A 25988-nucleotide genomic window follows, 5' to 3' on the forward strand; every position below is an offset into this window, starting at 1 on the left:
TTGGGTAACAACTGCAAATAGAGGTTTGCAGATGGTTAAACGAATGAATGCATGAAATCACTATTATTGCTGTTTGCAGTTGTAATTATTATTTGCAATATTATTGCATTGATGCTATATATTTATTTATTCTCGTGTTAGTGCTTTTATGAGCAAATAAATGCCTCTGCTTTCTTTGCCCTCTCTTTCCAAGCTCCTCTCTCTCTCCCTTCTCTCAGGGCCACCCTCGCTTCATTTCTGCGGGGTTAAACTTTAATGAGCGCATTAAACTGGAGGGGCCACAGGACCTGTTAAGATTAAAGGCCAGTTTTCTCTAGATCTGAGGCAGAACAGCCTATGGTCTTCACAGGGAGCTTACTGGATGACCAGAATGCATTGAGACACTGAGGTCATGCAGCAAAGAGCTCCCGGCGTCGCTTGAAATTGCAAACTGCCAGTTTTTAGCATCGTTTTGTTTGTATTTTTAGGTTCATTGATTAAAACATCAGTGTTTAGTTGCTTATTATCGGTTCTTCAGTCCTTGTTTTAAAGTAGGTGCACATGCTTGTTGATAGGCTGCTGTGAGACAGGTGTGTGTGGAGCAGGGAAAGCACTACAGTTTACAGTGCGGGGATACTCAAGGACTGTGAAACGCTGGATTTAGGAGTGTATGTGTGTCAACACACATGTTTAAAATCAGCAGAATGTCTTTGCCCCACTGGCTGTGAAGAAGAAACATCTTTCCTTGTACATCAGTCTGTCCAAACACATTCAGAGTAACTGCATCAGACAGGAATGCATATTGAAGAAAAAACAGTGTCTTAAACAGTAACTATACAGTAGTTATTTTGATCAAATTAGCAAAGTTAATGAACTCATGCTTCTACTCTATGCTGTAAGAATTTCTGAGCTATTTGAAAGGACATTAATTCTGGGTATCAAAAAGCCAAAGCTAGAAATTAATATTGTTGTATGACACATGTTCTGGTTTACACTGTACAGTAGTGCTGTGTAAAATAGGGTCTATTCTGCTCTGCTTTACACTACATAATAGTGTATAGGGTAAAGTAGACCAGTATAGACTCTGTATTACCCAGCACTACTATATAGTGTAAAGTAGGACAGGTTTTTGGTTTGGCCCATTGACCATTATAAAAGATTAGGGTCATTTGGTGCTTTTTCACAGTAATTCTACCCTACTGTCAATGACCACCCTTTAATTTCCAGTCAAAATGAATATTAACTATGAGTTACTAACTTCTCAGCATCAGAAAAGAAGCAGAAAACATATTTAACAGAAAATGAACTATGATACATCAAAAAATAACTATATCATTTTTTCTGGTATTTAATGTATCCATCCTTTTCCTTTATTACAACTTTAATTATTTTCAGGACACATGCTTTCAGTTTTTCAACAAAATCTCCATATCCATGTTTGATATTCTATCACAAATTTTCTTCTTTTTTGTCTCTTTTCTCGGTAATAGTTTATTGACAGCTACACAGCCTTTCAGATCCGTAGTGTTGTCTTCTCACAGTGGAAGGATGGACTGAAACACCTGGATTGTTTCAGCGCTGAAGCAAGAGTGGAGCTTGATTTTCTTTTTTTTTTCCTATAAATATTGTTTATTTGATGGTGACAGGTTTGGGTGGTCTTCCAGATCTTGCCTAGTTGGCCCATTTGCATGTGAATTATCTTAAGTCTAATCTCGCGCAGATACATATCTGCATAATGAAGAAGAACTTCCTCCACTTGTGGCTGTATCAACAAGCTGATTGGCTCTTTTTATTGACTGGTGGGACTTTCCCTGTAAGATTAGGACATGTTAAGCATTATGAGTTATACCATTGATTTTTCAACAGGTGAACTGTGTCCTTCTTTATTATGTCTCTAATGTAACTTGTTGGTTTTAAGATTGAAAGGATGGAAAAGCAAAATTGGCAGTAGAGTGCACAAAAATAGAGTTGACAAATTAGTTAGATTTTATATAACAGTGCTAGAGACTTTGCGTACTTTTCTGTTAAATATGTGTTTCCTACTTTTTCTGATACTGAAAAATGAATAACTGAATGGCCTTTTTTGACTGGAAATTGAATTAACAGAAAACTCTGACTTGCACTCAGTACTATACATTGCAAGTTATCCTGATGGTAATAGCTCACGCCCAGTGCTTTCTTCCCTTTCATCTAATCTAAGACACTAAAGGTGATCTTTACCATCTCAATACAGACATGGTAATGTGTAGACATCAAATTCAGACATGTTCATCAAGAGTGTAATGCATCTTCCTCTTTGCTTGTGTTTCTTCACAAGGTTGACTGTAAGTGCTGATGCTGCGCAAGCACCAGGCTAACGCTTAACATGTTGAATGAGGAGAATTCTGGCAACACAAGCTGTTATTCAGCTTTTTGATGCCAAGGGAGGAGCCTTACCCTCCTTCCACCTTCAGCTGTCAAATATACAAGCATGAGCCCATCTCTCCTCCCCATCCCGCTCTCACTTTACTTTAGCACCAGCCTGACAGAACTATTCTGCTCGTTTTCTCACCCCTGACATGTGATGTCTTCAATGTAGAGACTGCCAGCTTGTAAGATCCTTATGCAGCAGTTCTAAGAAAAATCTAATGTACCCAATTTTCCCCTTAACCCAAAAATGCTTGATCGGCCAAGACATGTTTGGTGTCTGAAGTCTGCTTCTTTAGATTTGCTCTGGAAATATGAAGCTAATGTAGCTAACAAGTTGTCACACCCTTGCCTCAAACCTTTTCCTCACCCTTTCCTCAAGCTATTTAAGGGTGCTTTCACACCTACTTTGTTTACTGCAGAAAAAATGAACATTTTTTATAGTATTTTCTATAGTTCATTTTGACAGGTGTGATACTCTGGCCATACTCAGTTCTGCACCAAACACCAGTACCGTGGTCTGCCAAACATTGCGGGTCTTGGTGCTCTTCCAAGTGAATCGTGGTTCAGTTCGCCGCTGGTGTTTTATGATGGCCCCACCAAACAAAGAAATTCAACATCAAAGCATGGTTTTCTCTTCTTCTAGCAGCATGCCAGCATCAGCACGTTAATACTCTGCGTATTTTAACATTTGACTCTATGAAAGCTTATATCATTCTTGCAGCATGAGCTAGGGGGTAAAAGTGGCAGATTAGCAACAAATGAACAGCAAAGCAACACAGATTTTGGCACAATGATTGCTGAACGTTTTTTTGGTCAAGCATCAGTGAACTTCTTTGATTACGTTTTCATGCAGTATAATAGTAGGATAATACATTTATTTCAAGAACATATGTAGGGATAGGCATGGGTTTTATTCTGCTAGTGGTTGTTGAAAAATGACAGATTTGGCACTAACAGAGGTGAACGTGACAGTAACTGAGTGCTAGTAATTAAGTAAAAATTTCTGACCAATAAGTGAACACCCATGTGTATGATTTAGTGCTCTGTTTAGCTGTTGCAAAATGAAACCAACCGAACCAAATGAAAAAATATACAATGTCAGAAAAACCCAAACTCTGGTGTAGACTTGGTGTAAAAACAGCCTAAGTCTGCTTGAGATTGCTTAACTTGAGTTTAAAGTGGTTTGAGGAAAGTGTCTGATGCTTTAGAAATACAGTATCCATGATTCAGATTGGTGCAGTAAAAGCTTTTATTACATGTAAACTACATTAGCTTCATAATGCCAGAGCACTACTAAAGAAGCAAACTTCAGAAAGAAAACATGTTTAGACTGGCTGACTATAGTTGGGGTAAGGGGATCTGCATCGTTTTGAAAAGCTCAGGGAAGGACTCACTGGTAAACAGTTGTAGTCGTGACCAGTGTTGAAAGCGAGGGTTCGTACATGTGCATGTGCGTATCTGATTCCAGGTTTACGACGTCTCTTTCTTGTTTCCTCCTTTTTAAAATTCTTCTTATCTTTGCCATGCATTTCTCCTCTGTTACATGCTCAACACCTCCAACCTGATCCTCATTCCTATTCCAAATCATAGAACACAATATCTTGTCCTGTACACGTGTGGTGGGGTAATGCCTGTTAATGTGAATGTGGTAGGCACGTTTGCTGTTTGTGACGTGTTGGTGCCTGTAAAGTTGTGTAGTAATGCCCTGCTTGACGTTTGTGTCTGTTCTTGTTTATTTAACCCAAATAGGCGGGAAGCATTGTTGTTTTGCTTGTTTTTTTTTCACTTTTCTTTCTGTGACATTGATTCATTTGATGATTTTATTTACTATTTATGTTGGTTTGAAGTGCTTGTGCTTGGTGTCATTTTGTATGCAGAGATGACATCATTTTTTTTCTCACCGGTCACCAGTTTTTATTCTGTCCCTCCACAGATCCAATGCATCAGTCTGTTTCTGCCTATTCCATGCATATCCCAACCCACACAGATGCACGCACATAATGATGACACTCTAGTGCAATCACTCTAATCCTTTTTTATCTCCTTTTTCTCTTTGTGCACCTTCCCTCTGCAGATTAAGGTGGTCAACGCTTTCCGTAGCTCCCTGTACGAGGGCCTAGAGAAGCCAGAGTCTAGAAGCTCCATCCATAACTTCATGTCCCACCCTGAGTTCACACCCCTGTCTGAGGAGGAAGTGCGGGTGCCCGTGATCGAGGAGAGCAGTGTGGAGATCGAGACACTCCCCTCTTCTTCCTCATCCTCCTCTGCCTCTCCCAGTAAGGGCGGGGGAGGCCAGCCCCCTGGCAACTCCACCTCCCTTCTCCGCAGCCACGAGTTCTCTGTCTGACCAGAGTCAGTCCACTTCTTCTTCCACCTGGTCTGCTCTTGCAAGCACCCACCCACTCCCACTCACCCCACCTCGCCTACCAACCCCACCCCGCCTTCCCAGTGCCCTCTTACCATGCCTACCGGACGTCAGGGTCTGCCGACTTACACCCTAAAGGCAGAGACCCAGGACGGGCAACGGGTCAAAGTGACCCCTTCTCCTCTCCTGGCCCCCTGCATCCCCCCCTCGTTTCCTCCTCATTGCACTGTGGTGTGTGGGCGCTCTGAAAGAAGTACGCATGCCGTCGCCCCGGCCTGTGCCACACGCACGGCTTAAACTCACCTACGAGAGGGCGGCTATTCTTCTCTCAGCCTGTCATTGACATTGTATCTCTTTTGCAGGTTTGTTTGTTTCTTTTTTTGACATTTTTATGCTATCTCCATGACTTATGTGTCCCAGGACATCTTCATAATGTTCGTTTTAACTTTCAGACATACAACTTGAAGCATACAGTACATGTGCAGTTATGCTGTTCATACATGGTTTTATTTCACTTACATCTTCTGGAGATTTTGAAACACATGGGCGACGTACATCACTATTTAGTAGTGTCTTTATAACTTTTGCCCCGTATTATTATTATTGTTATTATTATTATAATTATTATTATTATTTTTAAACTGCTACTTATATGGAATGTCTTAAGTGGTTCGGACACACTACATTCTTGTCATTTTTCAAATACATTCAGTCATGTATGATGTTCTTGAGTGTAGCTCATCCTTGGTTTGTCTCTCTTTAGTTTATTATTTTTGGTTTGCATGTGCAGACCTACAGCTGCTGCAGTGAAAGCAGAGCGAAAGAGTTATGAGAAAAGCATATTTGATTCCAGCTGGTTAGGAAGAGCGCCCCCTGTTTGGTGCAGAGAGGCGAGGTGGGCCAACCAACATCATCTCATCCCATCACGTCCACTGGGTCTCTAGTCTCTTGTAGTAAAAAAAATTAAAAAAAACAAAAACAAAACAGCGGCCCCTCCAACTGCCTCAAAAACAAAAGTTGTAATCTGACGCCCCTTATTGATTCAAGGTACAGCACGTCACCGTAGAAATGCATGTAACTTTCTGTAGTTTCACCTGTGTCTGACTTTATGAGAAATGGGTATTTTTTTTTTCTTTTCGGGTATAGTTCTTTTATTTTTTATTGGTTCACAAATGAATTGCGTGTGGGAGTGGGTGTGCCTGCATGTGTGTGTATGCGTGTGAGTGTGTTTGTGTACAATTTCAAATTCTGCCATTTGAGTCTTTTTTTTCTAGCTTTCTAATCATTTAATGTTCAGCTTTAGACTGTACCCGACGCTCTGCCCAAGGCATGATCAGTTGCAAAGATGACAACATGGGGATCCATGCTTGGCTCCACTGCCATTCCTAATACTCTTCCTACAAGTGTTGGGCTGCAGCACATAATCCACATGCTTTTTACTGTTTCAAAGAAGAGAAAATAAAAACCAAACAAAAAAATGCATAATTAACCAATGAGTATTATGCAACCCAAAGCCTTGGTCGAGCCCTGTGAATGGCCTGTTAGCGGAGCAGAAAGCCTGGATTACAAAGCATAGCTGCCAGCTTTTAAAAGAGCGTGGCATGCACGACATGTGCTTTTAATTACCAGAATCGTAGTACTGCCATATTCCAGTCCTATCTTCATACTGATCTAGGTTAAACGGAATCCTCGATATACTCCTTTTTCTACTTGCTCAGAGCCATATTTTATAGGTTGTTCTTTTATATCTCACCCCGCTTTATTTTCTGTGTTTTTCTTTGCTTTATATTTCCAGACAAAATCAAAGACGCCGAGAGTCACTGCCTAAAAAATAAATTAATAAATGAAATATATAAATAAATAAAAAGAAGACGACGGACCACTTCTCTGTTTACGGAACAAAGGCTGCAGCGTTTAGATGAAGCCGCACTTCCCCCTACTGGCAATTTCTGTTTTGTGGTTTTCTTCTGTTTTTTATCACCCTCTTTATTTCACTTTTAGTAAAAACATGAGGTATTACTGTGGGGAAGCATGTGTGAATTTCATATAAAGCTCAATGTTCTGTTCTTTTTTTACAATTGTTGTGTATTTTTATATTAAGTAACTTTTTAATATTTTGGAAATATATAAATTATAGGTGTATAGGCTTGGAAAGTCTGGTGACGTAACAAATTTAGTCTAGTAAGCCGTAGAGTACTTTTTTTTCTGGTTTTGTTTGTTTTTGGCACTTATGCTAACACTTATGCCACGTTCAAAACCAGGCTATGGCCGTGGATATGAGAAAGAGAACCTGACTTATTGTTTACTGTAAAGCCATGGGATGGGTCAGACACTAAGCTGAGACAGCTTTAAATGTCTTCTTGCCTGACCACGTGCAGTGAACGTGTTGGCCTGGGGAAAAAAGGTCTATGTGCATTGGCAAAATAAAAGCCTTTTAGAATGTAGGCTTGTTATATCTCCACCAAACTGGATACTTTATAAATGTTACAGAGACAATTGCATTGCTATGACTAGTTCTAATTAAGGATGTATGTTGATTCAAGTTGAAAGGAAATGATTAGAAGGCATATTTTCATCAAGTATGTACATTTACACTGTTTTGTTTGTTGAATCACAACATAATTTATTTTTATTTAGATTTTTTTTTCAAATATCATGGGCTGTTCCATTAGAAGATTTGAGTCCTACTCTGTTGCAATTATTAGATTCTGATGTGTTTGTGTGTATATATATATATATATATATATATATATATATATATATATATATATATATATATACACACACAAATACATGTGTATGTGTACATTTTTTTTGAACGTTTACTTCACCCATGTACCATGTGCTACATTCAGTGTAGTTTCAAAGATGAAAGCAGTCAGTGGTTACCAAGCAAAGCTTTAAGAAAGTTCTGCCAAAGTGTTGTTTTTGTACAACCATTACTTAATTTGTCATTTTAATGCTGTTCTTTCTCCAAGTTCAATTCCCTTCATAAAAATGTGCTATGTTGGTGATAGAACACTACTTTGCTCCCACACCTCATAGTCCTATTGAGAGTTATTGGTCAGTCCCTAAAGATGTTCAGGAGTGCTTGTGAAAGGAACTCTTAAGTTCTTTTTTTTCTCCCCTCTACATCTTTTGAACATTTAGCAACTGTACACTGATGTGAATCAGCCATTTGAATTTAAAATGTTAGTCCAGTTTAGCTCTGATAGCTCTGCAGGACAATTTGGTATTGCACAAGTCTGTCATTTTGCATAGTGTAAAAAAAAAAGAAAGTTATGGATGGTGTGCAATAACTTGAATTAGACCGCATTGCTACTCTACTGAAATTTGCTAATAGCTCTTGTACGGTTGGGAGTTCAGGAGTTGATACATCACAATTGTAAATAAAAGATTGCATTTTGAAACTGGAATATTAGTCACAACCACCTATTTTGCATAATTACGCAAGCGAGATCATGCAAACGTTGTATTTGTGAGGAGGACAAAAAAAAAAAGAAACAGAAAAACTCTGTACTTCATATGAATACAGTAATAAGCACTGGTGTTATTTTTGTATAAACATAATATCATCTATGTGGCATGCATGACTTATAAACAAATTGGTGGTTCAAAGCAATATGTACAACCTGGTGTGAGTGGTATTTCTAGTGTCCTGTGTTGCTTAAAAGAAAAATTCTTTAACTGTTCTATATATGTGTTCAATGTTCTGCATGATTAAGTATGGAACGAGACATCCCCGAATCTTTCCTTGTTCTCGGAACGAAAGCCGGCCCATGGCACGCACGCACTTCCTCTCACTTTCAATCACTGGGCTTTGTCTGAAGAAACACACACCGATAAGATGCTGTTTTCTGGGGGTACATTACGCTGATGGCAGGCGAAAAATGTCTCATTTGGTTTCCTTTTATTTGTTGTCAACAAATCACAAGAACAGTTACTTAATATACTGTGTCATAATTAATGGTAGTGGAGGCCGAAGAACGTATTTCATATATATATTCCACGTTCCACATGAAGTAATACTCCAGCATTTTTCAACCCGATGTGTAACTGCCACATCTGTAGAGGTTATTTCTGCCAGGCTTTTCTTTATTTTCCTCTCTGAGTCCATCTCTGGCAGCAGTATGGCAAAAGATTTGACTTAATATCTCAAAATTAAGATTTGTTTTCTTAAAATAATAACTTTCTTTAATATCTCATTGACTAATTTCTTTTTTCTTTTTTGAGAAAATAAATCATAATTTTGTACATACCAAAGTCAAATTATGAAGAAAAGTAGTTGTTTAGAGATACTAAGTCAAAATTTTTGGAGAAAATAACTCACTATTTTGAGATGCTAAGTTGACACTTTCAGAAAAGTTATTTTGAAATACTAAGTCATTATTTCAAGATATTAAGTCAATATTTAGAGAACACAAGTCATCATTTGGAGATACTAAGTCAGTTTTTAGGTCAACAAAGCCAAAATTTTGAGATACTGCTGTCAGGGAAGGACTGTTCCCACCCCCCAACGTCGCTTCTACCTAGCGAGAGTAGGCCTTCATACACAACTGTAGCATATGGGTGATTTAATGTGAAACATAATTTTGGCATGTTTATGTGCACTAATACAGATGCGGCACATACAGATTACTTTGAGAAATGTTGGCGAATTACTTTAATTAACCTTGATGTGTCCATTTCGTTACTTTCTTTCCATTAGCCACCATCTCCTTTAAATCTTGTTCCAGCTTTAACCTGTGCATGAGCCATCAAAGATGAAAGAAGCCATGAAACTGAAGTAATCAGGCAGGCTGATTCTTGCATGCGTGGAACAAGTATGGAAAGTTTGATTTTCTTTACCACGCCATAAAAAGAGAGAAATTCATTAAAACGGTGGGAACCTGTCGTTCATACCCAACTTCTGCTTCTAAATATGCAGTTTTTCACAAGCACCTCTTGCTCCATTAGTTTGTCAGCACTTTCAGTCCTTCATGCACATCATCAGATTTTTAAGAGCATGAGAAGCACTGGTTTGATACACAACATCAAAAGATTGTCCATCTGTACTTTGTTTTAGTTGTTTTGTGATTATTTCACAGATATATGAAAGTACCTGCAAAAAAATATTAATATATTGATACTGTTTTTTTAGTAACCGGCAATTACTGTGACTGGCTTTGGTCACTTGAATGTTTGTTTTTGTGATGCATGCCTTTCTGTAAATGGCCATTTTCAGTCTGAGGCAAAAACATGTAGTTCAGAACTGAAGGCAGGATGGGACTTCAATAACTTTGTACTTTCTTCTTCCCAGAAAGTGCAAACATTTCTGGATTAGAATGAGAGGAAAAATATTTGAAAAGGCAAAAAGCTGAAAAGCATGAAGTACAAAGGAAATTAAATGTCCAAGGACATCCAATAGCCAGGAGTTTTCACATTAGTTTTAAGCCTACTTTGAAGATCTTGCACAGACAAAAAATGATGCATTGAATTTGCTTGATTCAAAGGTCTCCATCATTTCCACATCAACACAATTATGGCCAAAATTAGGCAAATAAGATACTCATGTAATTTGTTCATGTGCACATTTGAATCACTTGAACTGAATACATCACTTTTTTCAGTGTGGCAAAAGTCTTCACTAGATTGTGAATTGCAGGCTAGTCTCTGTGGAAGTTACAGTGGAGGAATTTGCAGTCTTGGTTTACATCCTCTCTTTTTTCTTACTGTTTGAGATTCATGTCAGAGAGGTCACCATACTTTTGAGCCGAGTCATCTGTTTACATTTGCCACGGTGGTGGCACATTTAATGTGAGACAGTAATGTAATGTCTTATACTTTTTAATCCTCCAGTGTGCTGTCCTCCCAATCACTGAAGTGCCATTCAACGGCATGGAGCAAAACATACCACTGTGTCAGTTGCCTGAGAAATTGAAGATTTGCTTGGTTGAGTAGCCAAGATTGAACGATGAAGTTCATTTTAGGTTAAAGTGGGCAGCTGCATTTGCCTTAAATGCTGCTGTAAAAAAAAAGAGCATTCTTAGTAAAAAGCTGGGTGATTTCAGACAAAAGTGCTTTCTGATTGTTTCGTGTGGCCGGTTATGTGCTAGATGGGCAACTTCTCTGATACTTTTTGCCCCAGTCTCTCTGTTTACAGTCCAGCTACATCTGCCCAGTCTTGTCCAGATGACAGAGAATCTGTAATACAAACCTTAAGGGCTACAAGGTGACACTAAGTCACCACATGTGTTTGAATCTGTTAATAAATGATAAAGTCCGATCCATGGAGCATAGTCGAGCACAGCTGACTCCAGTGAAATTATCATTTAACTTTTTCGTAAATCATTGTTACTTCAGGAGAGAGGCCTCAGCTAGATTGTGTGTATGTGTGTATATTCAAATGGTTACATATAGCCTATTGCCAGTCATAAACGGCATCTTTTGTCGGTGTGTGTTTCAGCTGCCAAAAATATAACATTTGTTAAACCCTCCCCATAGCACCTCCCTTTTTGTAAATATAAATCCTTATCATGCCAAATTGTCAGTCCTGTTTGCTTCCAACTATGCAACAGATTTATTGATTTTGAATAGAATTATTTTATAAAATTATTTATTATCTCCTAATGACTCCTGTCAAGTCTTTCTATCTCAATCTCTCCCTACCACCCTACCACACACCCACCCACCCACCCACTCCTTTTTTTTTCTGTCTGCGCTTTTTCTCTTGTCTCGGTGGACACAGTCATGCCCATTTTTCATCACTTTATACTAACAAAACGCAAGTGTATTATGTATGTATGTATGTATGCGTGTGATGTGCACACATTCAAATTTTTCTTTACTCTTTTGTAATATATGATCATGTGGAATGCCTTGTTCTTTATGTCCTGTCGTTTGAAGTTAACAGAACAAAGGAAAAAATGATAATCAAGCAATTGAGGTCAAAGTTATATAAACTATATATAAATATATATATAATATATTATATATAAATATATAAATAAATAAAGCCATTAGGATTTGAAATATATTGAGAGTGATTTGTTCCTTTTTTTTCCTTTAATTGTTGCATCAACCAGTGAAATATAGTTTTCTATTTGGACGCTTTTATTTTGAAGAGAAAAAGGGCCGAGTCTTTTTTTTAACTCGATTCTTACACTTCGGATCTATGGAATTGTGAATCGATTCTTTGTGAATCTATTCTTTTGCAACCGCCTACGTCCATGCGCCGCACCACGTCAATGGTAGCTAGTAAGCGGCTAGATGCGCATAGGCTGGCTAGAAACAATATACAGAAGCCTCTTTCATTATCCGTGGGACTGCTTTGAGAGTGCCAACAATGTAACCCTTCACTAATTCCAAGGTGAGTTGTTTTTCTTTACTTGCATCGCTGGTATCGTTGAAAGGCTATATTTCGACCGTTTTTTTAGCTAAATAGCTAGCTTAGCTAGCGTGTAAACAAACTAGTAGGTTTTATGCTCCTAGGTTAGGGAGCGAGGTTATCTAGCTAGCTAGCGCTCACGTTAGTTGGCTAGCTAGGCTATTAGCTAACCAAGGTAAAACTTAGAAAAACTTTAAAGATTTAACGTGGTCCGCAGGCGCCATTAGCTACGTTTTATTTCGTTTCATAATACTTACGTAACCGCGGATAACTAACATTAAGTTAGCAAGCTCGGGAAGCTTTCAACTCAGAATGTAACTTAGCTAACCAGGCTAAGTAGCTCGCTACATTAGCCAGCTGTTAGGTGACAGGTGGTAAGTGCGATTCAGTAGCTAACGCTAACTAGCTAACTGTTTAGCATCGGATCACGTATCAATGGCTCGTTTTCAACGTTAACGTTAGTTGTTGATGTATCTGCTATAGATAAGGTATAACGGCCTAACGTTAGCGTAACGGCATCTGTTTCAGACAGAGTAGCGGCGCGTGCTAGGTTAACTTTCCTCTTCATTCTGAAAGGTTTATCCGTAGCCACAGATCTCAGTTCTACAGTCAAGCTTTACTTTCCATGAGTACTTTTATTATTCACAATGATAAAATTGTGGTTATATTTTATTTTTCTCATGATTTGTAATCGAGAGATTAAGTGTGGAGAATGAAATGCCCCGCTAGCTGTGACGGCTGTCTCGTTTCTGTCTCCCTGGACATAGGAACCAAGCCCATTTTCTCCAATGAAAAGTGGTTTTCTGATTAGATCTGATGTAACTAACGTTATCGAAAATAGGAGCAGATTGCTTAACACGTCTTTATTAAATGAGCAGTGAATACTTAAAACGTTACATCTGTCTGTTCTGAAATAGGCAAAATCAATATAGGTTCGTTTCCCGTTAAGCGTCTAACTGACATTATTGATGAACAGTGTCAATAGTAGGTGCCACGTTTGTGGATATTAAGCAGTGTGCTTAAAAGCGCGAAAGTGGGAGCCTCATAAAGTCCAGCATATCTAGGTCAGTGGGCTGATGACAGTAGAACGTGGGTGGCCAGCATTATAAGCTAGCTGAGGCAGGACCGATTGCCATTTTATGCTTTTCCAGGGCAAGACAACATGGCTGGTAAGATTATTATGATTTAAAGTCAAAACGCGACTTTTTTTTTCTTTCGTAGTTAGCCAGCTATGACCTCCCTGTCATCATCCCTGCACCCAGGGTCAAACTCAACATGCAGAGCCCTGCCGGGGAGAGGGAAGTCAGGTAAGCTTGTCTTGTGTTTGTTTTTTGCAGAAAAATTACTTATATTTAATGCTTAAAAATTTTAAAAACGTAACTTCTTGGTGATACAGGTTCAGCCTAAGGCCCCCCTCCTGCAGATTCTTCGGGTAGCAGGAGCTCAGGAGGAGGTGTTCACTCTGAAGGAGGTTAGTACTAGTCTTTGCACCAGTCTAGTGGTTCTCAAACTGGTTCCATCACACAAGGAGAGAGCAAAAGATATGGGCCGTCTGGGGGTCCCTGAGAACTGATGTGAGAACCATTGCATTTTTAAAATTGTGGGGCGTTGTTGTTCCATGTTAAGCTGAGATGCTTCTGTACAGGGGGCGTATCTTGCATTAATATATACAAATATAGATAGATATAGATATAGATAAATGCAGTGGGTTTTGCAAAAACAGACTGTTTTGTTTTTTTTTTAAAAGTTTGAAAAATCATGTTTTCTATGATTTGGGCCCTTTTAAACTTGGGATTTTACAGTGCAGTGTGAGCATAACCCCAGTTGCATATTAATCAGGTATCCCATTGGTTTTCACAGGTCATGCACTACCTTGGCCAATACATCATAGTGAAGGAATTGTACGATAAACAGAGACAGCATATTGTGCATTGTCAAGATGACCCACTTGGAGAGCTGTTGGAGGTGGAGAGTTTTTCTGTTAAAAACCCCAGGTGAGTTTATACCTGCTGTGAGGTGAAAATTGTATAACGTAAAGGAAAGAGCAGTTAACTAATGCAGTGTTCCTAAATTGATAACACAAGTTAATAGGCTACTGTCTATTTCACAGCCCTGTCTATGAGATGCTGAAGAGGAATTTGTTTATTTTGAATTGTTCGGGTAAGTGGACTGCATGTGTTAGTCAGTGCATTAATTATATGTACATATTTATCTAAATTGACTGACTGATTATTGTGTAAATCAGAATTTGGATTGTATGCATGTATCCTTGAGATATTGAACTCTGGTGACGTGCTCATGTTTTGTACTGCCCTCTGAGCCAAGGCATCATTTTATTTTGCTGCTTTTCTCCCCAACACTGACCTCCTTGCCAGTTTTTTTATTTACGTTTTATTTTTGTATTTTTTTGGTTTGTTTGTTTGTTTGTTTGTTTTTATTTATTTATTCATTTGTTTGTTTGTTTGATTTATTTATTTATTTATTTATTTATTTATAAGTTTTGTGTGAGCGTGTGTGTTTGGGGCATATGATTGTAGTTTTAAACCTTGTCTATACATTTTCTTGTTACGTCACTATTATATTAATGAGGTTACAGAATAGTATTCAGTGTTTCCCCTAGATTTTTTTCAGGCCAAGTGATGTCATTCATGTTAAACTGTATACTTGGTGTTGTCAGAAGTATCATCACACAGAATTGTTAAAATATTTTAATAGTAGTTTAATATACACATTAATAGTAATAATAATAATAAACATTAATAATAAGCTTAATGTCAGTACGTTCAGTTTTACATTCTCTACACATTTTCTAGAAGTGCAGTTATTGATTAGGAGCTTGTTTATAGTCAGTTAATGGATATCTGAAGAATTCATGTGAGACTGAATGCAGTATAATTTGCATGTTGTTATAGAAACCTGTAAGAATAGCGTTAAAAGCACCTAAAACCAACACTAAGTACTACTTGCATTGTCAGGTCTGGTAGTGGGCGGTATACTGATTGAAATTCATAGGTTTGCTTGAGCATCTAAAATGGTTTTATTAGAAAATATGCACCAACCAGCCACTTCATTAAGTACACCTTGTACGATCTACATGCATGGTCTACTTACCATATAGGTGCACTAATTGTAGAATTGTAGTTCTACAATTACAGACTGTAGTCCATCTGCTTCTCTGCATGCTTTGTTAGCCCCTTTCACCATGTTCTTCCATGGTCAGGAGCCTCACGGAGCTGGTATTATTTGGGCAGTGGATCGTTTTCAGAGCTGCTTTGACACTGACATTGTGCTGGTACGAGTGGATCAAACCCAGCAGTGCTTCTGGAGCTTTTAAACGCCTCTCTATCATTGCTGGACTGAGAATAGTCCATCAACCAAAAATATCCAGCCAACAGCATCCTGTTGGCAGCGTGCTGTGACCACTCATGAAGGAGTCGAGGATGAAAAATGCAAACTGTGCTGTAAACTGTGCAGCAACAGATGAGCTCTTGTCTCTGACTTTACATCTAGAAGGTGGACCAACAAGGTCAGAGTGTCTAATAGAGTGGACAAGTGAGTAGACACAGTGTTTAACACTGGGTCTGATATACTTGTACCAGCAGAACGCTCACTAACACGCCACTACCATGTCCGTTTCACTGCAGTGCTAAAATGGTCCACCCCCACATAATACTTGTTCTGTGATGGTCCTGACCATTGAAGAACAGGGTAAAAGGGGGCTAGCAAAATGGACAAAGAGTGTAAGTACAAGGTTGGTTTGTGTATGTATACCATGATATATATATATATATATATATATATATATATATATATATATATATATATATATATATTATATATATATATATATAAATATAAATAAATATAAATTATATGATTAGTTCTGGGTTACAGATGCCACTCCAGCTCATTCCAAAGGCCAAAGGTATTGGATGGTGCTCCATCACTCCAGAGAATGCAGTTCCACTGCTCCATGGCCCTGTGCTTTATACTTCTCGACAAATTACACTGGGAGACCTCAGGTTCATGCACGGCTGCTCCAGAATGTCCCATGCTTTTGGCAGTGCTTTTCTATAAAGGTTACGCAAGTTCTTTGAGTGCCACTGAACACTGAACAATGGGAGCACCTGAATTCACTAATTCAATAGCTGAGTTCACTAATTAGAAGAGGTGTCTGGATACTTTTGGATATATAGTGTATAGTGTAGCTGTAATCCTAAAGTAAATTGATCGCTTATATGTGTTAACATAGCTCTAGCTGTTTTTCTCATTGAGTTTAGTGTCTTTTGTTCTTACCTGTTGAGGAGTATTTCAGTAAAACTAGCCCAACTGTATTTTCAGTTTGCAGAAAAAAACTTGGTTTCTTTAAGAACCAGAACATTCTGTGATTAAAGTCTGCCGTATCTAGACACTGCTCCTCTGCCACAAGCCAGCTTACTTCTGCTGCACACTGCAGTATCAGTGATAGGGTCTACACAGGACTTGGAATCTGAAATTAGTGCGTCTTTACATTTGAAAATAGATTGAGAATTGTATTTCTGCCAATAAATGAGCATGTACCACACAAAAAAAAAATGTTAGGAAGCCAACTTTAGCTTACCAGTTACATCCTAATATCAAGGTTGGGCAACAGCACCACACTTGTACATTAGCCAGGCGGACCACTTGGCTTAATTAATGATAGGGGAAACATTGTTTTTTAACACTCTTCTGCCATTTAGTTTTTTTTTGCCAGATCTGACTAATGGCATGAAGTGTCTCTCAAACATATGAATGAATGCTGTGTGCTTGGTTAACAAAGGGCAGGTTTTTTGTTTTTTCTTTTTGTTAGTTATTATGTCTCATTTGAAATGCAGACGCTGCAAAGAATCTTTCAGTCGGCAAGGATTCTAATGAGTCTCCCTGTGAAGATCCCGGTCAGGTAAAGCGACAGCATGGTGCATAGGAGAAACGCTGCTCAACGGCCCCTTTCATGGCAAACAGCTGTCGTAGCAGAGAGATCATAAATACCCCTAATGATGATTCAGCTTGGCTGTCTGTTTAACTCATAGGCTGACAGAAGTGTCAATACATTTGTGAAGGTATTTGGATGAGGTTTAGGTATATTTGGAAAGAGCTGGGAAGGAGCAAAATAATGTTAGATGTAGATGTGCTATGTAAAATTATACCTGTAATGATTTTGACACTTGTTTCAGCCTGTTATTGGAAAACTTTTTTGCCCTAATCCTCAATAAGCTAATAATTTTATCTTGATCAGTTGCCTAAGAAAGTCTCTTGCCAAATTGAATTTGCTAAGATGCATTTTACAGTTCTAAATCCTCATAGTCTTAGGCCATTTCAGGCAGTGCGTGCTGTTGTATTTCTCTTTGGTAGCTAGTGAGCCAAGTTGAGGTTTGCCATGAGAGGGGGTGGAAGAGCAGCTGCCTCCATCAGACGTGTCTGTACAGAGTGGCACCGTCTCTGTACGTCCCCATGGCCAGCTTTGCCTGGTGGTCTTGGGGAAGGGGAAAGAGCCACCAGCGTGAGTTTGGCTAATGGGGAAACAGAGTCCCTGTCTCTGTTTGTCACTCAGAGTTTCCTTCTCTGCTTGGTCGATTCTACCGGCAGGACAGCAGCTCTTTTTTCCACTCACTGGCCTTCTCCATCCTATCCCCCTCTATCCCACACCCTTCCATCCATTAACACATCTTAGGCAATTTGCCATGGCCAGGGGTTCACTCAGGAGTGTCACGGTGTAGATTAGAATCTGGGATGGGTGATGAAAGAGAGAGTTTGGTGTCAAGAGCCTGGCAGTTATTCTTTTATTGATGCTTACAGTGGCCACACCTTTTGGGAGGGGATGGTTAGTGCAGTGTTTAGAATGTAAGAACACTTGAAAAACAGCAAAAATTTGCATGGTATGCACTTCTGTTGAAAGGTGTGGCCACTTTTGAGTTGCATATTTCACTTGACGCAGTGCATTGATAGTATTAACAACAATTTTTTTTAACATCTCTTGAATGCTGCTAGGCGATCAGATTAATGTGTGTGCTTTAAATTACTGCCTTCTTCTTCTGACATTAGCAGCAGTGTTTTTAGGAGTAAAGCTGTATGGTATTTTTGATCCTCTGAGGGTTTGTTTGGCATTTGAAACCTACAACATAGGTCCCTTTCTCCCATTTCCCGTTTCCCTCTGTCCCCTGTGTGTGTGGCTTTCTGTAGCCACATAACAAGGCCTCTGCAGTGGAGGAGCTGCTGTTCTGCCTGTTACCACACTACTGCAGTAGGCACTAATCCAGCCTCTCCTTCGCTGTGTAGGTGTCTAGCAGGACATGTAGCTCTAGCCAGGGCTTTAGTGCTGGCGGTGCCAGTGCCTGCACCACACAGAACTCCTCACAGCGCAGACCGCGGGATGCGGATGACGGTATGTACACACACCCACACACATGTGCAGCATGTAATGTATTTGTACATTTCTTAATTATTTCAGTAAAAAGACATTTTTTGAGTGACAGTCAAGGATTATGACACCTGGGACTTATTCCACAAAGCGTGATTATTCCTTGGCCAGCTAGCATTAAACTTACCTTGATCTAACTCTGGATTTGTATTTAGTTATTTTTGTCTCACAACAGTGGATTTTTTTTTTAACCAGATAGGAAGTTATGCTGTAGGCCAGGGGTGTCCAACCTTATCCTCAGAGGGCCAGTGTGGCTGTGGGTTTTTATTCTAACCAAGCAGGAAGACACCTGATTACATTTGTGTAATCAGTTGGTGTCAAACCCTTACATCATGTCCTTTTGCTTTGTTGAAATGATTGGACACTGCTGCTGTAGGCTTTACCTGCTCCGTGGTAGGGTTGGGCATTTCAGTTAAATTTGATATTCAAATTGGTAATGCTTTATTTGAATAAAAAAGTATAGGACTCTTAAGCCTACAGGCTACCACATGCTGGCCAAATGAGGTGGAAACACACAATCCCTCTCTGTTACTGTACTATATTAAACCCAGAACCAGACAACAAATCTATAGTAGATGACATGCGATTTGATATTTGCACTGAGAAAGGTGACCATCTAAAGTCTTTAAGATAGACAAATGTTAAGCGACTGTTATCAACTTGGCTACCGTTACTAGTTCAGTCGCATCGCATTTCACCTCATACCTTTTAGCTCAAAAACGAGTTTGTGAATGGTTACTTAGCTGAGACTAAATCTAATAAATGCAATAAATGACATTTAGTTTATTTAATATTCTGTTAAATTTATATGAGTAAAGCATAAAATGAACTTGAGGTTCATGTTTTAGCGCTTTTTCTGCAACACTTCCTATGTGCTGTAGATGCGATTTGTACTGTCTGCTAGCTGGTGCCTGTGAGGGACCCTCTGCTGTTACAGTGCTTCTCCTCTGGTATGCGGAAGGCTGTAGCCAGCTGCAACAGAATTTCTATGCCTTCTTTTTTGAACTAAACAGATAAACTTTGACCTAGATGTAAGACAGTGGTTCTGCACTGCCCTCTGGTGGAGCATGAAGTTCACACAGCTCATAGTTCTGAGCTGAGAACGTATACCATTAGACAGAAGCTAATTTTCGTATCAAGAATCCTTTTTTTTTTTTTTTACTTTCATGACTTCTTATATTGAAAATTCTGAAGCAAAAACATAGAAAATTATTGCTATTTAGTGGAGAAACAAGGCATCTTACCACATAAATATGAAGAATATAAAAGGGCTGCAGTGGTAACACCATTGCAACACTGACAGTGTTGCATTGCACTAGTACAATTGCTTTACCCTCTTTATGTTTACATAGTATGAATCGGAAGCTTAATCATTGCTTGAGTATCTAAACCTGGATCAATGGCAAAAGTTGTTAACTGCAGTTGCATTTTTAGGTTTTGTGCAGCTGAAACTGAGTCAGGAGCCCTGTCACTTCTACTGGCAGGACAGCATCTCTGTTTTCCGCTCACTAGTTGCCTTCTTCCTCTCTCCCTTTATCAAAAACCCTGCCATCCATCACTACACCATAGGTGTTTAGCCTCAGCCAGTTGTTTACTTAGCAAAGCCTTAGAGTAGTTAAGGATGGCATGATGAGTTTGGTGTCATAAGCCAGATAGTTGTTTTTCATTCATTCTTGCTGTGGCTACATCTTTTGGGAGAGGATGGATGGAGTATTGTGCTCTGTCAGAATTGAACATGCTTTGTGAGACAGGTATCATTTCATTTAGAAAGTTGAACTCAGAGCTGTTGACAGTGCAATGGACATTACATGGATTTAGTGTCTAATTTTTGCCCCATTTGTTGAAATTGCCTACAGACTCTTTAGATGGGTTGCCAAGATCAGCCTGCAAGCGGCCAAAGCTGGATGTGAGCCTTGACGAGTGGGACCTGTCCGGTCTACCTTGGTGGTTTCTGGGTAACCTGCGCAGTAACTACACACGCAGGAGCAATGGCTCAACAGACATCCACACAAATCAAGTAAGAAGGACAAGCTAACACACAATGAATGAATGGATTTTTCAGGCTTTTTTAGACATCTATTAAATCAAGGTAGAAAACAGAAAAAGACAACATTCTGCTTGATTGTTTCTCATTGTGGCATTAACATGAGGACTCAGTAATAAATTAGATTTTGCTCACTTATATATGTAGTTTTAGTGTAAAACTATGAAAGCACAGTAATTTGTTCCATGCAACTGGACTGAGGAAGCAGGTGTCTCCCGGGCAGGAGGAGGACACAGCCATTGTTTCGGACACCACGGATGATCTGTGGTTTCTGAACGAAGCTGAGAGTGAGCAGGTGAGTGTGGAGATGAAGGAGGCAGCGCTGGAGCAGGGCAGTGACGCAGAGTCCCCTCAGGAGGAAGAAGAGCAAGGGAGGAATAGCAAGGAAGACAAAGAGGTAAAGGGTGCCACTCCACCACCACGTTCATTTTTATTGACATGTCTGTGTGGAATTAGATTGTATTCAGTTGTGTGGTCTCCTGCTTACATCTTTTTAATGCAGTGTTCTCAGATGCAAGAAGAGTTAGATGATGACTCCCAGTGTTTGAGTGATGATACAGACACGGAGATCTCCACACAGGTAAGTGTTTTTTGAGGTATGGAAAGCACAGCATTCACACATTGTTTCTAATGTGCTTTCTTCTACAACCATGTTTATTTTACAACACGCCGTAAGCGGTTGGGAACTGAGGAGTTAAATATTGTCCCATTCTTACTTCATATAGGATTTGAGCTGCTCAACAGTTCAGGGTCTCCTTTGTCTTATTTCTCATTTCATAATGTGCCAAATGTTTTTAGTGGTGACAGGTTTGGACTGCAGACAGGCTAGTTTAGTTTCTGAACTCTTTTACTACGAAGCCATGCTGTTGTAATACGTGCAGAATGTGGTTTGGCATTTTCTTGCTGAAATAAGCAAGACCTTCCCTGAAAAAGACGTCAAATATTGCTCCAAAACTTGTGTATATCATTCAGTGTTAATAGTGCCTTCACTGTTGTGCAAGTCACCCATGCCATGTGCACTAATGCACCCCAATACAATCACAAATGCTGGCTTTTGGACTGTGCGCTTAACACGCCAGATGATCCCTCTCCTCTTTAGTGTGGGGGACACAGTGTCCATGATTTTCAAAAAGAATTTCAAATTTTGAGTCAAGGCCAGACAAGGCGGCAGTGTTTCTGGATCTTGTTTATATATGGTTTCATCTTTGCATTGTAGAGTTTTAACTTCCATTTGTGGATGCAGCAACGAACTGTGTCAATGGTGACAATTGTGGTAACACTTTCTATGAATGTCACCTTTGTAAGCATCTATAAACACATTCATAACATGTTATAATGCATCCATAAGGCATTATAAACATGGCTATAAATATTTATAAAAATGCATTACACATTATAGCCATGCTTATTATGAGTTGTATTTGTCAGCTCTAAGTAAAGTGAAGCATACTGTACTAAAGCCTCCTCCAGTGTTAAGGGTGAGGCTACAAGTAGAAGGATTTACTGAAACACTAAAACATACACAATAAAGCACATTACAGGCTTCAAATGTCAGATTATACACTAGTGCTGCCATCAGTGTTTTACCCAACATGGGAAAGTCAATGTACACCACCGTTAGCTTGGTATTTGTCTTTACGCTCTCCAAGCTGGGACTGACTTCTTTGGCACTGACAGTATAACATTTTATCAACACTACTGCATTATATTAACAATTCATAATGTATAATAAACATGACTATAAAGTGTAATTCATTTTTATAAATGTTTATAATCATGTTTATAATGTCGTATGAATGCATTATAACATGTTATAAATGTGTTTATAGATGCTTACAAACGTGACATTCATAGAAAGTGTTACCACAATTGTTTTTGGAAATGTTCCTGAACCTTTGCAGTGATTTCCACTACAGAATCACATCTGTTTTTAATGCAGTGCCCAGAGATTACAGCCAGCCAATAGTGGTTTTGCAGAGATTTCTTCGGATTCTCTTAAACTTTTAATGACATTATTTACCGTAGATGAGATTTCTTTTGCACTATTTGCCAGCGCCGTCTTTCAGTGTTGAACCCCTCCCTATTTACTTCTGAAAGTCAGCCTCTCTGGGATACGTTTTTGAAGCGTGTCTGCATTTATGTGCGATACGTTTTAGAAAGCAACAGTGGGTAAAATTGCTTTTGCACTGCCCTGTCCCTGTAACGGTTAAGTCACGTAATGGGGGACTTAATGCAGATCAACCTCATCAGGCTAAGTGGCCACAGACAAAACTGTTTCTGACTGTAAAGTTTGTGTGACAGTCACCATTTCATTCTTTGTTAGTAGATTAATTACATTCTCATGGATCGTTAAACTTTATAGCATACCACAATCACAATTTTCTTGACAAAGATTAAGCTTCAACTCACCCACTATCACTTTCTTTGTGTGTGTGTGTCTGCTTATGTGTTAGGATAGTCTCAAAGTTGTGTAGATACTTTGTGGAAATTATTCTTCGTTTAACTGTTTAGCTTAACACGGTTATTAACCACATGGTTACACGAATAAGAGGATTCTGTTACTGCCACAAGCCTACTTCTACCTGTCTCTTTTCTATCACATTTGCTTACTTGTGTGGCTTTAAACCAAGGATCTCTTCTTGCTGCAGGATGCATGGCAGTGCACTGAATGCCGCAAATTCAACTCTCCCCTGCAGCGCTACTGCATGCGCTGCTGGGCCCTGCGCAAGGACTGGTACAAAGACTGCCCCCGCCTGGTCCATTCCATCTCAGTCCCTGACATACCTGTCTGCAGCTCCCACCCCCAGGGCCCTGAAGATGAAGATGAGGATGACGGCATCGACGTGCCTGACTGCCTGAGGACCGTGTCGGACCCCGTCATCCTCCCCTCACACCAGGTCGCCCGCAACCTCCCCCCTTCCTCCTCCTCAGCCAAGGGGAAGGCCCCCTGCCGGCCGCTGCAGAGCTCCCAGGAGAGCTCGGAAGGGGACAGCCAGGACATGCTGGATGGCGAGACCAAGTGTCGACAGGAGGCCATGTTGGAGCCATGCAGGCTGTGCCGCATCCGGCCCCGCAACGGCAACATCATCCACGGCCGCACAGCCCACTTGATCACCTGCTTCCCCTGCGCACGAAAGCTGCACAAATTCCACGCTCCGTGTCCTGGCTGTGGCCAGATCATCCAGAAAGTCATTAAGACTTTCGTTGCCTGATGGAGGCAGGGAGCTGAGCAATGGTTTGCGTATAAAACACACACACTTGCAAAAGGTGTATAGAGCTCTTATACTGTAAATATTAAAGAAGGCGTGAAACCTTGGGCCAAAAATGCATGACTAATGCAGCATAACTGAATATCTAAATTTATATTAAGTATAATTAATGGAATTGTCAGGTTCTGTCTTATATGAACTTTGGCTCAAACAGATTTTTTTGCTCTTATATTTGCAAGCACAGCATGTGTAACAAAGAGATGCATGTTTCTGAGCTGCTTCAGTCAGGTGAAGGTGATGAAAGGGCATGCATGTTTTGGTACTAGGCGTGAACTCCCAATGAATACACCATATAACTAAATGCCTACCCAAAAAATATACTTTTAAAAATCACCTTTGTTTTTAGATGGCTTTAACTTTAGCAACCCTACTATTAAGGGATTTTTTTTTGTTGTTGTTGGGGGGAGAGTTTCAAAATGGAACACAGGCAGTTGTAGTTGCAGAGAAGCTTGTCACACAGTTGTAGTATCCTAACATTGCTGTCTGAACAAAACTTTTTTTTGACCAACTGTTTACATTGTCAAAATTTCAAGACTGATAAACCAGTATAAATGATCCATAATGACTTGTGCCATTAACTTAGTTGGAAGTTATGTTTTTTTCCTTCTCCTGTAAAATTACTTTTCAGGAGATATGCGTTTTGTTCCGAAAGTAACAGTAATTCACTTGGTGGAGGGAGTTTAAACTGGTAGTTGCTAACTATTTGTTTTATTTATTTATTTATTAACATAGTTAACCAGTTCAGGGTGTTATCTTTGAGTTTGCTGTCTAGATTGACTAGTTCAGCACATTGATTGTGAGACACAACCACAGTCGTGTTTGGTTATTTTACAGAGAGTACTCAAATAGTTCTCATTAGTTAGCGATTATTCACTGAGAATGACTGGTGCCTTCTGGGGTTACAGAAAGTAGCACTTTTTACAGTTCATCCTTTAATATCTGAATGTCTGTGGTCTTGCAAAAACCAGTGGTATTATAAATGTGTGCTAAAAAAACCTATTTACCGCAGCCTCTGCTAAAAGGTGCTGAGATAAGTGGCTTGCAGGTCTCGTGATGCTTCTGCACTTTCAGATTGAACAGACTTAAAGCTGTCAGGTGGTTGATGACTTTGCCTTCTCGTTTCAGTGCTTGGTTCCAGTGCAGTTTCTTTTCGTCATCACCTTCTTCTTAAGTTTCAGTCCTGGCTTTGCCTGAGCACCACTGAGCCGTGACCGTGAAGCACAGGATCTATCAGACCCTATTTGGGCCAACACTGCCTTTCCTTCGCTCTTGCTTGGTGCCTTCCTTTCTTACCCAGTCTCTCCTTTAGGCTTTACCTGTACAGGAAAGAAAGAGGCCAGTATTGGGGAGGCTGAAGCTTCAGTGCTAGAGACGACTGCCTATGCTAACTTTGTAAGGACCTCAAGATCTTTCAGCGTTAGAGGGACTAATTGTCTTCAACTCGCCCTTTGTGTACAATTTTCATTTTCCTGCTTTTGAAAATGTTTTGTTTGAAGTTGTAACCAGTGCTGCTGTTGTATGGGAAAAAAAAACATGTTTTAGTGCTTCATTTAGCTATAATTAGAGTTTATGCAAGGTTAAGGCATTAAAAGAATACTTTTCTTTTTCTTTTATTTCTCTCTCTCCCATCTGGTCCTGTTCACAGATGTGCAGCTTATGTTTTACGTACCTAAACGGAGTGCTCAGTTGCTTCTGTTTGTCCTTCTATTGCTCAGATTGTTCTCTGTTTGCAGTTTATGGTGAACTGTCTAATTTGTGTGCTTTCCCTCTTGAGAAGTCTTCGTTTGATTGCTCAACACAAGTGGCATCCATGGCAGAAGCATAGTGGAGGATTGTACTGACTCTCGCCACCAGGGGGAGATATATGGTTAGGATTTTCCATACCTGTACAAACACAGCGCCGCTGCTTTTCACCTTGCTAGTTGATGTGGAAGTGTATGCAGAAATGTCGTTTCTACTTAAGGACTCATGTAAAGTATATATTGGGGATGTGAGAGCTATATTAGCTATTTGTGTAACCGTCCCCAGAGTCATACATTTGAATTGTGTTATGAGGTGTGAACGCTGTATTTTAGCCTCATTATGCCACATGGTATTTAACCTAAGAGGATATATTT

At 39.6% G+C, this 25988-nt stretch overlaps 2 protein-coding genes across 8 annotated transcripts in view; both read left to right on the plus strand.

The window, feature by feature from the left end:
- The window catches only part of atp2b4 (ATPase plasma membrane Ca2+ transporting 4), a 96281-nt gene extending 89671 nt beyond the window's left edge, over positions 1-6610 (plus strand). For 3 of the 5 annotated variants that reach the window (XM_036559850.1, XM_036559847.1, XM_036559846.1), the window contains 2 exons: positions 4463-4646; positions 4705-6610. In XM_036559850.1, coding sequence (XP_036415743.1) covers positions 4463-4646; positions 4705-4889 — 369 coding nt within the window. In that variant the 3' untranslated portion in view covers positions 4890-6610. Of the gene's footprint in view, positions 1-4462 lie in introns of all 5 variants that reach the window. The other 2 variants (XM_036559849.1, XM_036559848.1) reach the window with 1 other exon arrangement.
- Positions 6611-11933: 5323 nt separating this feature from the next.
- Positions 11934-25480, plus strand: mdm4 (MDM4 regulator of p53). 3 transcript variants are annotated; one of them, XM_036559180.1, is made up of 11 exons: positions 11934-12101; positions 13341-13434; positions 13516-13590; positions 13980-14113; positions 14230-14279; positions 16976-17040; positions 18417-18522; positions 20415-20575; positions 20826-20999; positions 21105-21182; positions 23251-25480. In XM_036559180.1, exons 2-11 carry the CDS (start codon positions 13351-13353, stop codon positions 23812-23814), a joined length of 1491 nt encoding a protein of 496 aa, XP_036415073.1. In that variant the 5' UTR covers positions 11934-12101; positions 13341-13350; the 3' UTR covers positions 23815-25480. The 3 variants fall into 3 exon arrangements, with proteins under 3 accessions (XP_036415073.1, XP_036415071.1, XP_036415072.1); XM_036559178.1 differs by having other exon boundaries at positions 13341-13426; positions 20811-20999; XM_036559179.1 differs by having other exon boundaries at positions 13341-13426.
- The last annotated feature ends 508 nt before the right edge of the window (positions 25481-25988 follow it).

The sequence above is a fragment of the Colossoma macropomum genome, unplaced genomic scaffold (assembly GCF_904425465.1).
Source record: "Colossoma macropomum unplaced genomic scaffold, Colossoma_macropomum, whole genome shotgun sequence".
NCBI classification, from domain to species: Eukaryota; Metazoa; Chordata; class Actinopteri; order Characiformes; family Serrasalmidae; genus Colossoma; species Colossoma macropomum.

What these genes read in the sequence shown, in the direction of transcription:
- mdm4 (XM_036559180.1), top strand. Translation starts at nt 13,351, where the DNA reads ATGACCTCCCTGTCATCATCCCTGCACCCAGGGTCAAACTCAACATGC. An exon ending in GAGGGAAGTCAGGTAAGCTT is followed by an intron (nt 13,435 to 13,515) that starts GTCTTGTGTTTG and finishes TTGGTGATACAG; the next exon opens with GTTCAGCCTAAGGCCCCCCT. An exon ending in ACCGCGGGATGCGGATGACG is followed by an intron (nt 18,523 to 20,414) that starts GTATGTACACAC and finishes AATTGCCTACAG; the next exon opens with ACTCTTTAGATGGGTTGCCA.